Here is a 12,442-nt window from a genome sequence, read left to right as displayed (position 1 = left end):
CCAATACTATTGGTTAGAAATGGCTAATAAAATGTTCTTTTCTCATGACGATGGTGTAGAGACGCGTCAAATCGCTTTCAGAGATTTTTTTTTTTTTTTTTAATTTCTACTCGTTGCTTTAAAAATGTAAACTTATTAACAGCAGACACTTTGATATGTTCCTTGCAACGATTAGTGTGTAGAGGTGCATGCTATATGATGGAGTACGATCACAAGTTATTTTCTGAACATATTGAATGAAATAGAAATTGTTCTGTGTCTAGATATATGTTTTTTAACTTTATTGACATTTAGATAACTCTGGACTGGATTTTTTGACGTGTCTGACGCTACTTTACATCAATAAATACTGGCTTCAGATTGCAACAAAAAATACAAGTCTCAGTCTCCACTGCAGTTAAAAAGAGGGCGCAGCCAAACAAATATGTTTGGGGTAATCACCAGGCGATGATGTCCCTGATAGCAGTCTTCAGGTTGTGACTAATGTCCATGAATTCACTGGAGAAATTCGAGCTTCTCTGTGAATCGATAAACAGTATTTCCCCCTTTGGTTGCAGACACCATTGTCTTTACAAAGAAAACTTCTTTTGTTTATTGCTAGCAAATTATAAATATATGTAATTTATTATAAGGGCCCTGAGAAATGTAATACATGCTGTTTAACAATTATCTTTGAAGTGTATGCTTTGTGTTATAAAAACACATTTGATAGCGCATCGAGATAAATAGGCACTTTTTATTTGCCTAAAAACCTACTCTGTACTGCTAAGTAATTATGTTGTTGTTGCTGTTTTTCCTCCTGTTGCAGTGTCTTTAATGAGAAAACGGGCTTTCTTTTAAACACATCTTCTAAAATGTATCAATATTTGCGATTTTACAATGTTATACGTCAGAGTGTATTTCATTTCTGGAAACCTATAGACTATTTTTATCATTAAGTGCTGCCATCCTGGTCTTTCACGTAGGAATCCCAGACATAACGTGTTAGGACAATGTGGCTAAACAGTCAAACATTTTCAAAGTGTATAAAAATAGGCTGTTTCATGAATTACTGCTCAAGGGGGTGACACAATTCAATAAACACTTTTGTGAAGCATGCTAATATTTATTGTACTTCTGGAGCCGAATTAATTCCATTGACTAAATCTGTAACACAGAGGAAGAAGAAGAGGAGGATGAGGAAGATAACATGTCAACTGTGATGCGCCTCAGGACCAAGATGCCTTGGAAGACCTGCTGGAGATACCTCACATCCGGTGGCTTTTTCCTGGTGTTCCTCATGATTTTTTCTAAATTGGTCAAACACTCTGTCATTGTGGCTATAGACTACTGGCTCGCCGATTGGACTTCCAATGAAAATGTTCCAAACAGTTCTAAGGTAAAACATTTATAATTGAACATTTTATACTGGCAGAAATATATCTTCTCTTTGATTGGTCTCATTTATTAAAGAAGCACTCCCAACCAACACTTTTTGACCATTGAATGTTCATTGCCGTAAGTGCTCCACATAAGTACCCTGTGCCTTTATTCTGCTAGAAATAGGTTAGACATTAGCTAGTCGGTAGATAGATGGTGCCAGTTCTGAATGTTGGAACAAAAGTGGCAGAAGGTACAATGGGAAAAAGACAGGCGACTCTGGGATTTTGTATTGTTTGACAGCCAATACCCAATAATGTGTTGGATGAACTTCTCCTTCAGATTCATACTATGCAAACAATTAGACGAGTTGCAGTAGTCTTGTAAGGTTCAGTGCCTAAAGCATAGTTACAGTCCCAAAAACGTCATTTTCTTCTTAAGACATGTGGTTTTAATGCCACCTTTACTATTTACACCCATTCATTTTAATTCTCTGTGTAGCATGTTTCCCTGTCTCTAAGGCTTGTGTTTGTTTGTTCTTTCTCTTCTTCTCTATCTTATCTTCTTTGTCTCCCTTTCTCATTCTCTTTGTCTCTGTATAGATCTTTCATTTTGTTTCTCTGTCTCAATTTTTGTCTCTCTCACTCTGCTAATTCTCATTTTCTTTCTGCTCTTTCTGAGTCACTCCTATACTCTTTCACTCACACTTTTCTCCATAGTTTTTTGTTTTTTTCTCTTCTCTCATTGCCTTTATCTCCATATAATTGTATGTCAAAATATCTATAATAAAATATTACAGGATGTAACTATCCTGGTCTAAATGCGGTTTAAGAAAATAGCTCTGCTGGCTGTAAATTTTCTACTATTAACTCTAATAGGATAATATGTATTAAAATAATATTTAGGACACAATATTTTAGTCAGACAATATTTATGCCAGAGTATTCTGGTGGCATACCGTCCAATTTACCTTTCTTTCTATCATTGCTCTCACTTTTTCTTTCACTCTTTTTCACATTCCTTCTCTTTTACTTTGGGCCTGATTACGAGGCTGGCGGTCTTAAGACCACCAACCTCTCAGTGTTGGTCTGACCGCCACATTATGAGGTTGGTGGGCAGACCCGGCAACCTACCACCATCCCCGCCAGGATCTCAGATCCCGATGGGCTGATGGCAGTGTAGGTTGTAATCAGCCAGGGCGGCGCTGAACTCAGTGACGCCCTGCTGATTACTACCTTGTTCCCCACCAGCCTTTTCATGGGGGTTCAACTGCCCTGAAAAGGCTGGTGGAGAACAAATGCATGGGGCCACTGACCAGCACCCTGCTGTGCAGACAGTGTGCATTCCGATGGTGCTGGTACCCCTGCATGCACCAGCATTGCCAGCAACTCTGTTATGAGCCAGCGACAATGCTGTTGCACCTTTCCCACTGCGCTGACTGATGGGAACCTTGGTTTCCGCCGGTCTTCCAGTGGGAAAGTCTTAATGGGGCCAGTGGGTAGGTTGCAAGCACGGAGGCGACCACCCAGTCGGGAGTTTGGCAGACTGGTGTTTCTGTCCGCCAAACTCCTAATCGGCCCCTTTGTCTCTTGGTTTCCATTCCTCTCCCTCTCACAGTTTCTCTTGTTTTTCTTTCTTTAGCTCTGTGTCTCCCATTTTGTATTCTGTCATCTATCTGTATCCTGGCTCTTGTCATAGCAATGTGCATGCTGGAAAATGATTCACTAAGGATATCAAGAAAACATTTGAAATGCATTTCTTAAACTTTACTCCTAAACATCATTTAGATTTAAGTATGTTCTGAGTCCTACAGAATTCCAGGCATACACTTGTGTTCCAACTTTGCCAAACATGATCTCATTGATTTTCCACTCAATGGAAAATCTTACTAAATGACAGGGAAATGTGTATATGCACATACATGTTTTTCATCTAACAACAAATCCCTTTGGAGAAACTCCAATCAGTACACCCTCAGGAACTCTGGACACCCCCTTCTCTTTCCGATTTTGGAAAAGTACTGCACTTCATAGGAGTAAATATGCCTGTGCTTCCTGTAATGTCCTCTCCAGTGCTGCCAACGATAAATTTACAACAGTTGATAATCTGCCACACTGTGGTATTTACTATTTCGCATGTATATTTGCATATCTAAGAAAAAAGTGTGGGAAATAAACTTAATATGCATATGTTATTTCCTTCCTGATTGTGCAGTATACACTTCTGGACAAATATACGTTCATGCAGTTTCCCAATTGGATAATGCTAGGGACTCTTCTTCACCTAGATTAGAAGCAATGAACTACTGTTTTGTGATCCCCATTTTACAATCTGCCATCCCTGGGTCCAGCTCTGAAGCAGGGACACCGTAGCCTCAGTTGAACCTCTTTTACATGTACGATAAAAAATAAGATCTCAAAAGAATTTTAATCTCTAATTGAAAATTATATTTTTGGGGATAGAATAAATTCAGAACACTTTTGCCCGCCCTTACATTTAGAAACTTTTTTGCAGTTTTTCACTGAGTAAAAAATCGAGCAATAGAATGAATATCTGTGAACATTTATATTCTAATGACAAGAGCGTGATCTGTTTTCTCGTTAATCACCAATAGCTTTATTGTACTGTTTTCAAACCTAATTCAATCTACAGTACACAGAGGGTTGGTATTCGAAATAAAGGGTGGTAATTTCCCTATATTGTGGTGTCCATTTTTGTGTACTGTAGCTCAGTCGATAGAAATATGCATGAAATTAATAAGCATACTGCAAGATGCTAGATTGTGAAAGTGTATTTCATTGCCCACAGGATGCTAAATCAGACCGACCATTTTATGTCGCCGGTTTCACCATACTATGCGGCTCTGGCATCTTCCTTTGCCTTGTGACTTCTCTGACTGTGGAGTGGATGGGACTCACAGCTGCGAAAAATCTTCACCACAACCTTCTTAAGAAAATCATTTTAGCACCAATCAGGTAGAATATTGCAAATTTGGACAATCCAACCAAATGTCATCATGAAAAAGAATGCCATCCAGGCCTGGGCAAAATTTTAATTATTCTGGTGTTACTTATGTATTTTCAAAAAATTCTTGCTATGTGTCACTGTGCATCATTCCACCATTTTGCCAATTTATAATTATGTTTCATTTGTGGTAAAAATTTACAGTGAATGCACAGGAACAACAGAATGTTAGCAGTGTTTATTTGGGGTGCTTTTTTTTTACACTTATGTTAGTGCAAAATAAGCTCTTGCATCAACAACTGATGCAGGGACGCATTTCACACTAAAATTTTGTGCTAATTGATGCATCAGCATTTTGCATAATTGGTCATAATTTCACATAATTTTGCCGACATATCTTATGAGTACGTGAATGCAAATTGCACAAATTTGACACACCCCTAATAAACGGTTTAACAAGATAATGATGCATCTCTTGTGCATGTACAAACAGTATCTTTAAAAAGCTCAGATAGGCCAGATCCCAGATGTGGGCAAATATATGCGCTATTGGGGCAGTGCTACTGGTCTACAAAAAAAGATAAAAATCAGGGTCACTAGAAATCAACACACAAGGTGTCTAAAGGATCACTTAGAGTTTGGGGAAACAGGTGCAGATTCCTTACCACATTTAGACATGCAGTAAATACCAGGTTTTCAGCGGTGGGGCCTCAAATAACTCAGTTGTCGAAAACCCTTGACCTGGCAATCTGACCACCACAGGGACACATGGTCACAGTGATGGATACTTCTAACCTATTTAAGGTTTGACGTCCTCCACTGGCTTTCCTGCCCACTTCTGCCAGCAATAAATTGTCGACATAGGCAGGAAAACAAAGAAATGCCCCTAATGTGCAGGGGGAACTCAACTGTGTATCAGTGCCATTTCTCTTTTGCTTTTCATAAACAAACCCCAGGCTCTGAGACTTGTTTCTGAGAAGTAAAAGAAAACGTTGAGCTCCCACATCAACATGGCAGCCCACTCGGCATTCACTCGGCATGGTGATGCACTTTCATAACAGAAATCCCCGCCATGCAGGTAGGGCCATTGAGGAGTGTGGGTGGCTTCTTACTGAGGGGTCAGAAGCTTCTTCTTCCACTGACCTGGCGACCTGATCAGCGGACTGCCATCGATTAAATGATGCACTTAGTCTACAACAGAAAGTACGTGGTCACGTTAGCTTTCCTAAGTCACGTGGGTGCGATGGACGAGGAGTCCAAATCTTAACTCAAGAGAGGGTGTGCGGGATGTCTGGGTATTATTCAACACAGTACTCCATGGAACTATAAAGTGTTAAAATCCTGCCAAGCATTTCGTTTTGTATGTGCAACTCTCTTAAACACAGCTCATACATTAAATAGACACGCTAAATATTTCAAATCAGAATTGGAAGCACGCAGCAACAAAATACTATCCAATACCAAACGTAGTTCTCAGTAAACAGTAGCGGTACAATGAGCCACCAGTTCCTCTATGAAAAGGGTCACAACAAGAGCAGTTACAAAACACAATGCAGTTGTGAGACTAGTGCCCCTGGCTAAATGCACTATACTATACTTTATGCTATGAGTGCAAAGTGGTAATGCATTAAAATGTTAATGAACTCTTTGCGAGCTCAACGTTTCGCACAGACGCCGCGATCCCCGACTTCGCGCATAGGCTTGTTTTCACTCTTCACCAAAGGTACTGTACTTGGGGGTCTACGCGACTCCATGTCCGGTGCCACTGGTGTCGGCTTGTTGGGAACGACTCCATCACGACGCTGTGTTAACACCTCATTGAAGCATTTTGTGTTTCTAAGCACTATTTTTGAGTTTAATCTTTAAAAATTCATAACTTGACTTGTGTATGCCGGATTATTGTTGTTTTGGTCTTGTTTTGTTTAGATAAATATTTCCTATTTTTCTAAACTGGTGTTGTGTCATTTTGTAGTGTTTTCATTAAGTTACGGTGTGTGTTGGTACAAATACTTTTCATCTAGCACTCTGAAGTTAAGCCTACTGCTCTGCCAAGATACCAAGGGGGTGAGCAGGGGTTAGCTGAGGGTGATTCTCTTTTACCCTGACTAGAGTGAGGGTCCTTGCTTGAACAGGGGGTAACCTGACTGTCAACCAAAGACCCCATTTCTAACAGTGGGCAAGAGCAGCAAGAGAGCAGGCAAGCACAGCTTCCGCAGGGCCTTGGCTTTTTCCCATCAAGAGGAAGTAGGTAGTGCTCGGGATTCAACAAACCTGGCTGATTCTGTAAAAAAAGGATTTCCCTCAGTCCCAAGTTCAAGAAGTTTTTAGTGAGCAACAGTGCAGATCCTAGTTATGTTCTCAAATGAGAACAGCTGGTGGAAAGCCAATGTTTAGTCATTATAATTTGAATGGAGCAACCAGTCAGGCTCAGGTCTAGTTTTGCTCATCAGAAAGGAATGTGGGATACAAGTTGCCTCAAACTCCCTGCAGAAGCACAATTTGAATCTTTCACGGCTTCTCTGGCATGAAGTAAGGTTGATTCCCTCCAAATAGCCTAAACAAAGGAATCAGAGAAAAAACATAGGGTTTGGGGGTGTCTTGTCTGCAGCACCAATATCTCACCTTGCAAATATGATCCTTTTATTACAACAACTGTACACAAACACTTTTGGGTAATTCTAATTTAGGCATGCTTAATGTTTGCTAAGCCTTGCAAATACATAAGACCACCAATCCTATCGGTTAGAAATTGGGTCTCTAGTTTGCAGAGGTATGCACCCTGTCCCAGTAGGGACCACAACCCTAGTCAGAGTAAATTACAACACAACCAGGCAGGCATAACCTAGAAGGCAATGTGTAAAGTACGTGTGTAATAACTCTTACAGTAACACCGCTTTAGGAAAATAGATAATTCTGATCTGTATAAAATAAGACCAAAACATCAAAAATCCAATATGCACAAATCAACATATCCCTTTTTAGAGGTTGAAATGAGTCTTAATCCACAATAATTAGTGGCTGTATCCTTTTAACACACAGTACCTGGGATGTGTAAAAAATAGCGACACAGAGGGGCCGCAGAGGAGGTGATGCATCGGAAAATAAAGCAATGCATCAGTTTTTCCGATGCGGCAAAGGTGTGTCAATTATTTCCATGTGGCAAGGGGATGTGTCGATTACAAGGAGCACAGCCTTGTTTCCTCACTGTGGTGCGGGGATATTTTGACACCCAGGGGCAATGTGTGGAAAATCCACAACGTGCTGGTAGGAAGGAGCAGGCATTGCGTTGACCCAGTAGGCGTACAGCAATTTTTCTGCCTCGAGGCAGGCACTGCATCTGTTTTTATAGGCATTGCATACATTTTTTGACAGGCTAGACTTTCTTCTCTTTTGTGAAGTCTTTGATAGCCCTGAGACTTCAGGACAGCAGGCATGCTTAATCCAAGCCCTTGGAGAGCACTTGTGGAGAAAGGCAGAGTCCTTCCAGCAGTGTTAGGGGCCAGCAGGCAGCATGGCAACAAGCAGGCCAGCAGTCCTTCCAGCAAAGCAGTCCAGAGGGGTCTTTTGTGCAGCCAGGCAGTCCCTCTGACAGAGTCCAGATGTAGGTACGAAAGTGTCTGATTTGGTGGGGTGGCAGACCCATTATATATACCCAAATGTGTCTTTGAAGTGGAGGAAACTTCAAAGAATGGTTTTGAGGTGCCCAAGTTCCCCTTTCAACCCAATCTTGTCTGCCAAGAGATCTGTGGGGGCGATCAGGTCCTTTGTGTGAGGTCAGGCCATTAGCCTTTGAAGTTTAAGTGAGAGCCCGTCCACTCTTCCTGCCCAGGAAGACCCATCAGTATGCAGATGAATGCAGATGCAGCTGAGTATCCTATGATATGGCTGTCTGGGTGGAATGCACAAGAGGAGCTGTCAAGCAGCACAGAACACACGTTAATTGGAGACAGGCTGTAAGGCACAGAAGCATTAAGTGCCTATTTTCTAAAAGTGGTATTTCTGAAATAGTAATTTTAAATCCAACTTCACCAATAAGCAGGACTTCTCACTACCACTACAACCATACCAAACAAGAGAATGCCCCTCCTCTCATATCAGAAATGACCACTTAAAAGTATATAAGGGTAATTTCCAATGCTGCCCTATGAGAGGAGAAGACTTCACAGTTGTGAAAAACACCTTTGGGAGTTTTTCACTACCAGAACATGTAATGTCCTGCCTTTTACTTACATAGCACCCTGCCCTATGGGTACTAGGGCCTACTTTAGGGGAGAGTTATAAGTAGTAAAAGGGGAATTTAAGGCTTGGCAAGTAGTTTTAAATGCCACGTCGAAGTAGCAATGAAACTGCACAGACAGGCCTGGCAAAGGCAGACCTGAGAAATGGTTAAGGGGCTACTTATGTGGGTGGCACAAACAGTACTTCCGGCCCAGTAGTAGCATTTAATTTACAGTCCCTGGGCACATCTAATGCAGTTTACTAGGGACTTAAAGGTAAATTAAATATGCCAATTGAGTAGGATCCAATTTTACCATGTTTACTGGAGAGAGCACAAGCTCTTTAGCCCTGGTTAGCAGTGGTAAAGTGCACAGAGTCCTAAAAATCAGCAAAAAAGAGATCAGAAAAATGGAGGGAGGCAGGCAAAAAGTTGGGGGAAGACCACTCAAAGTCTGTCAGGGCTAACATTATCCAGATCAGCTATGGCATTTCTCTCAAAGGAACAAGCAATTCCACACTGCTTGGCCACATCCCCTCTAAAAAGGATTACATGCAACCACAGATCAGATTTGATTTGGTTGGGCCTCATCATTGAGATGCAACTTTTGACCCTTTGGCACAGTGAACGTAGGATCCTGGTTTGGGCATTTCCTTACTGTTAGAATTGGCATCTTGGGTGTGGTCTCCCCTGACTTTGTTGCCTTCTGACCTCCTGTTTTTCTGACTTCATTTCTGCTAGCTTTAGGACTCTGGGCACTTTACCACTGCTAACCAGTGCTAAAGTGCATGTGCTTTCTACTTAAAACATGGTATCTGTGGCTTATCCACAATTGGCATTTTTAATTTACTTAGAAGTCACCAGTAAAGTGCACTACATGTGCCCAGAGTCTGTATATTACATGCAACTAGTGGGTCTGCAGCCCTGATTGTGCCACACACTTCAGTAGCCGCTTTAAACATGTCTCAGGTATGCCATTGCAGAGTCTGTGTGTGCAATTTTAAACTGCCATGTCGACCTGGTATGTAAGCCCTCTTGTCAGGCTCAGTCCATCCTTTTTAATACATATACGTCACCCCTAAGGTAGGCCCTGGACAGCCCCAAAGGCAGAGTGCAGTGTATTTAAAAAGTTGGAAATGTACGTTTTAGTTTTACATGTTCAGGTAGTGAAAAACCCTTAAATTTGTTTTTCACTACTGCAAGGCCTTTCTCTCCCACAGGTTAACGTTAGAATTACGGGAAGAGATGGGACCCTCAGCTTGGTGTCTCTGGAATCACAATTTAAAATCACAATGTATGGTGGTCAGATTTCAAATTGTAATTCTGAAAATGCCACTTTTAGAAAGTTGGCCTTTTCCTACTTACACCATTCTGTGTCTTCTGCCCGTCTCTAAAAAGAAGTCTGAGATGGGTGACAGCTGGGCTTTGTGCCTTCTCTCCAGACAGCCACACACAAAGGGAACATCCTGATGGGCCATCCTGGGCAAGATGGGAGGGAGGTGCAGACACTTACACCTGTCGCCACACAAAGAGCTGCATATCCCCCTGTAGTGGGTCTACAGCCAGGGCAGGAAGGGCAGGGGGCCTGTGCACCTCGAAGGTCTCTATTTGAAGTCTCCTCCACTTCAAAGGCACAACTGGGTATAGATATTGGACTTTAGACACCAGCACCTTAGTACACTACTGGACCTGAGGACATTCTGCCAGGAAGAATGGATGCTCTGTGTTATTGAAGAGACTGCCTGGACTTTGCTGGACTTCTGCTCTGCTATGCCTGCCCTGCTGCCTGCTTCCCTCATTGCCTGGGAGTGAGAAGGACTGAACCTGCATCTCTACATCCCCAGAACCAAAGTGACTCAGAGGGCTTGCTGGCTTGCCTCCTGTTCTGAAGTCTCAGTGACATCAAAGACTTCCCTTCATCCTGCAACCACACCTGGACTTTGCTTGCTGCACTTCTTGTCCTGCCAAGTGATGCCAATCCAGTCCTTGGCCCTTGGAAGTAGGCATAAAGTGCTGCAACTGCCAGAACCAGTGCATCAAACCATTGCATGGTTCAGAATTGATACGCTCCTTCGGCACTGACACATCACCTGCATTGCCAGCTGCACAACTTGATGGCGCTGCATCACCTACGTCCAGCAAAATCAACACCAATGCATCGCCCCTCTGCTCAACACATTGGGCCCCACCGACAGTGCAAGAAGGTGCTTTTTCAGCAGGACAAGGTTGGTCCCTGTGTCCAACCCACATTCCATTGTGGTCGGCCTGAACTTTAGCATTTATACCCCAGTCAAGCACAACCAGATAGCCTCGGTTGGCACTTTAGGCTTTTAAGAACTACACTTGCAGACATTCTTTAAAAATGAATCAACTTCTACTTGTTGGATTTTTGTTGTTTTGACCTTGTTTGGTCATTAAATTAAGCTCCGCTTTTTTTGCCAGGTGTGTATCTTTTTGCGTGATGTTTTACTGTTTTAAGTGTTGCACAAATACCTTCAACATTGCCTCCTAAGTTAAGCTTGCCTGTGCCAACCTACAAGAGAGTGAGCATAGGTCAATTTATGGTGTGTAGCTGACTTACTCTGATTGCGGTCCCAACTTGGACAGTAGCATACCTCTGACAATGAGTGGCCCAATGTATAACACACACCATGTAGGGTGACTCACTAATGCAACAAAATCCATGAGGTGGCAGCAGAGATAATTTTGGTTATCTAACTAAAACCATGAGGTGGCAGTGTAGACAACAAATACCACTGAGACATGGTAGTAGGGCAAGCTCTGGAGCCATGCTTTTACTATAAGCCTCCACTTGTGTAGCCAGTGGACATCTTCAGTATTTTGTGAGCCCTCGGCCATAAATATGTTGGGGGCCCCTTTCAGAACAGCTTTGAATTTAGGACTGATTCAGCTCTTTCATACCATCTTTGGCCAGGTGCACAGACAAACTCATCCAAATTCTAAATGCATAAAATCTAATTCAGGAGTAGTGATGTGTTTTAAATATTGTAACACAGGAGCAGCATAATAATATTACTTCAAATAATCTCTGTGATACCCTCACATTTCTCATAAATGAGGTCATGCTTTGATCTAAAACAACATTTTTAGTATGGCTGCTGCATTGAATTTAAACTCATTTATCTGAATAATGTCTGTATAACACTCTCACACTTCACCCATTAAAAACAACGCCAAACTATATTGTTTTTAAAACCTTTATGTGTCATTTTAAAAACAAGTGACAACAGACAACAAAGCAGAGCTGCAAACCAAAAAGTTACAGTACAATAGCATCAGGGTCACTCTCAAGCCATCTCATGATCTCATGATAGCAGTTACAATTGCGAAGCACAACAGAGGAGGCAAGAGGTATACCCAAGCACAAACAATAAACCTCGTCCACATAGTTGTGCTCCAACCAGGGTTGGACTGGCTGTACCGTGTATCTGGTGTTTCCCCGGAAGGCTGGAAGGGTGGGGCTGGTTTTATTACAGGTACTGATTTTTCAATGGTGTTGCATTTTGCCCCCCAGTAACAAAAGCAGTAATCCAGCATAATCCACTTACTCTCATTTCCAGCCTCCATGCAGGGGCTGGTCTGACAAAATTGCCAAAGCTGCTTTGGGTTCCCAGTCCTGCCCTGGCCCCAACTCCCCTACCCACCTATGTACTGCCATTCTATAGCTGCACTTCTGTGTACATGGAGTCAACCTCTGAAGCATCCCCCTCCTGCTGCAAGATCTTTTGACACAATATGCCCCAGGCTTCCAGGTCAACTGGAAGTTTAGCATATGTGCTGGTGCATTGCATTTGAGTTTCTGCCATCATTGACCATACTGTAACGCTCCGGACAGATAGTCCCTCAGTAGGAGCCCAACCCCCATCCAAGTGATTGCTACCC

General features: G+C 42.3%; 1 protein-coding gene across 4 annotated transcripts in view; it reads left to right on the top strand.

Annotated features, from left to right (window-relative positions):
* Positions 1-12,442, top strand: part of ABCC9 (ATP binding cassette subfamily C member 9) — an 843,291-nt gene that overhangs the window by 354,889 nt on the left and 475,960 nt on the right. For all 4 annotated transcript variants that reach the window (XM_069228541.1, XM_069228540.1, XM_069228543.1 and 1 more), the window contains 2 exons: positions 1,158-1,378; positions 4,168-4,334. In XM_069228541.1, the coding sequence (XP_069084642.1) occupies positions 1,158-1,378; positions 4,168-4,334 (388 nt within the window). The remainder of the gene's footprint in view (positions 1-1,157; positions 1,379-4,167; positions 4,335-12,442) is intronic.

The sequence above is a fragment of the Pleurodeles waltl genome, chromosome 4_1 (genome assembly GCF_031143425.1).
Source record: "Pleurodeles waltl isolate 20211129_DDA chromosome 4_1, aPleWal1.hap1.20221129, whole genome shotgun sequence".
In the NCBI taxonomy this organism is placed as follows: domain Eukaryota; kingdom Metazoa; phylum Chordata; class Amphibia; order Caudata; family Salamandridae; genus Pleurodeles; species Pleurodeles waltl.
Note: the sequence above shows the minus strand (reverse complement) of the source record. Positions and strands in the feature narration are given on the sequence as shown.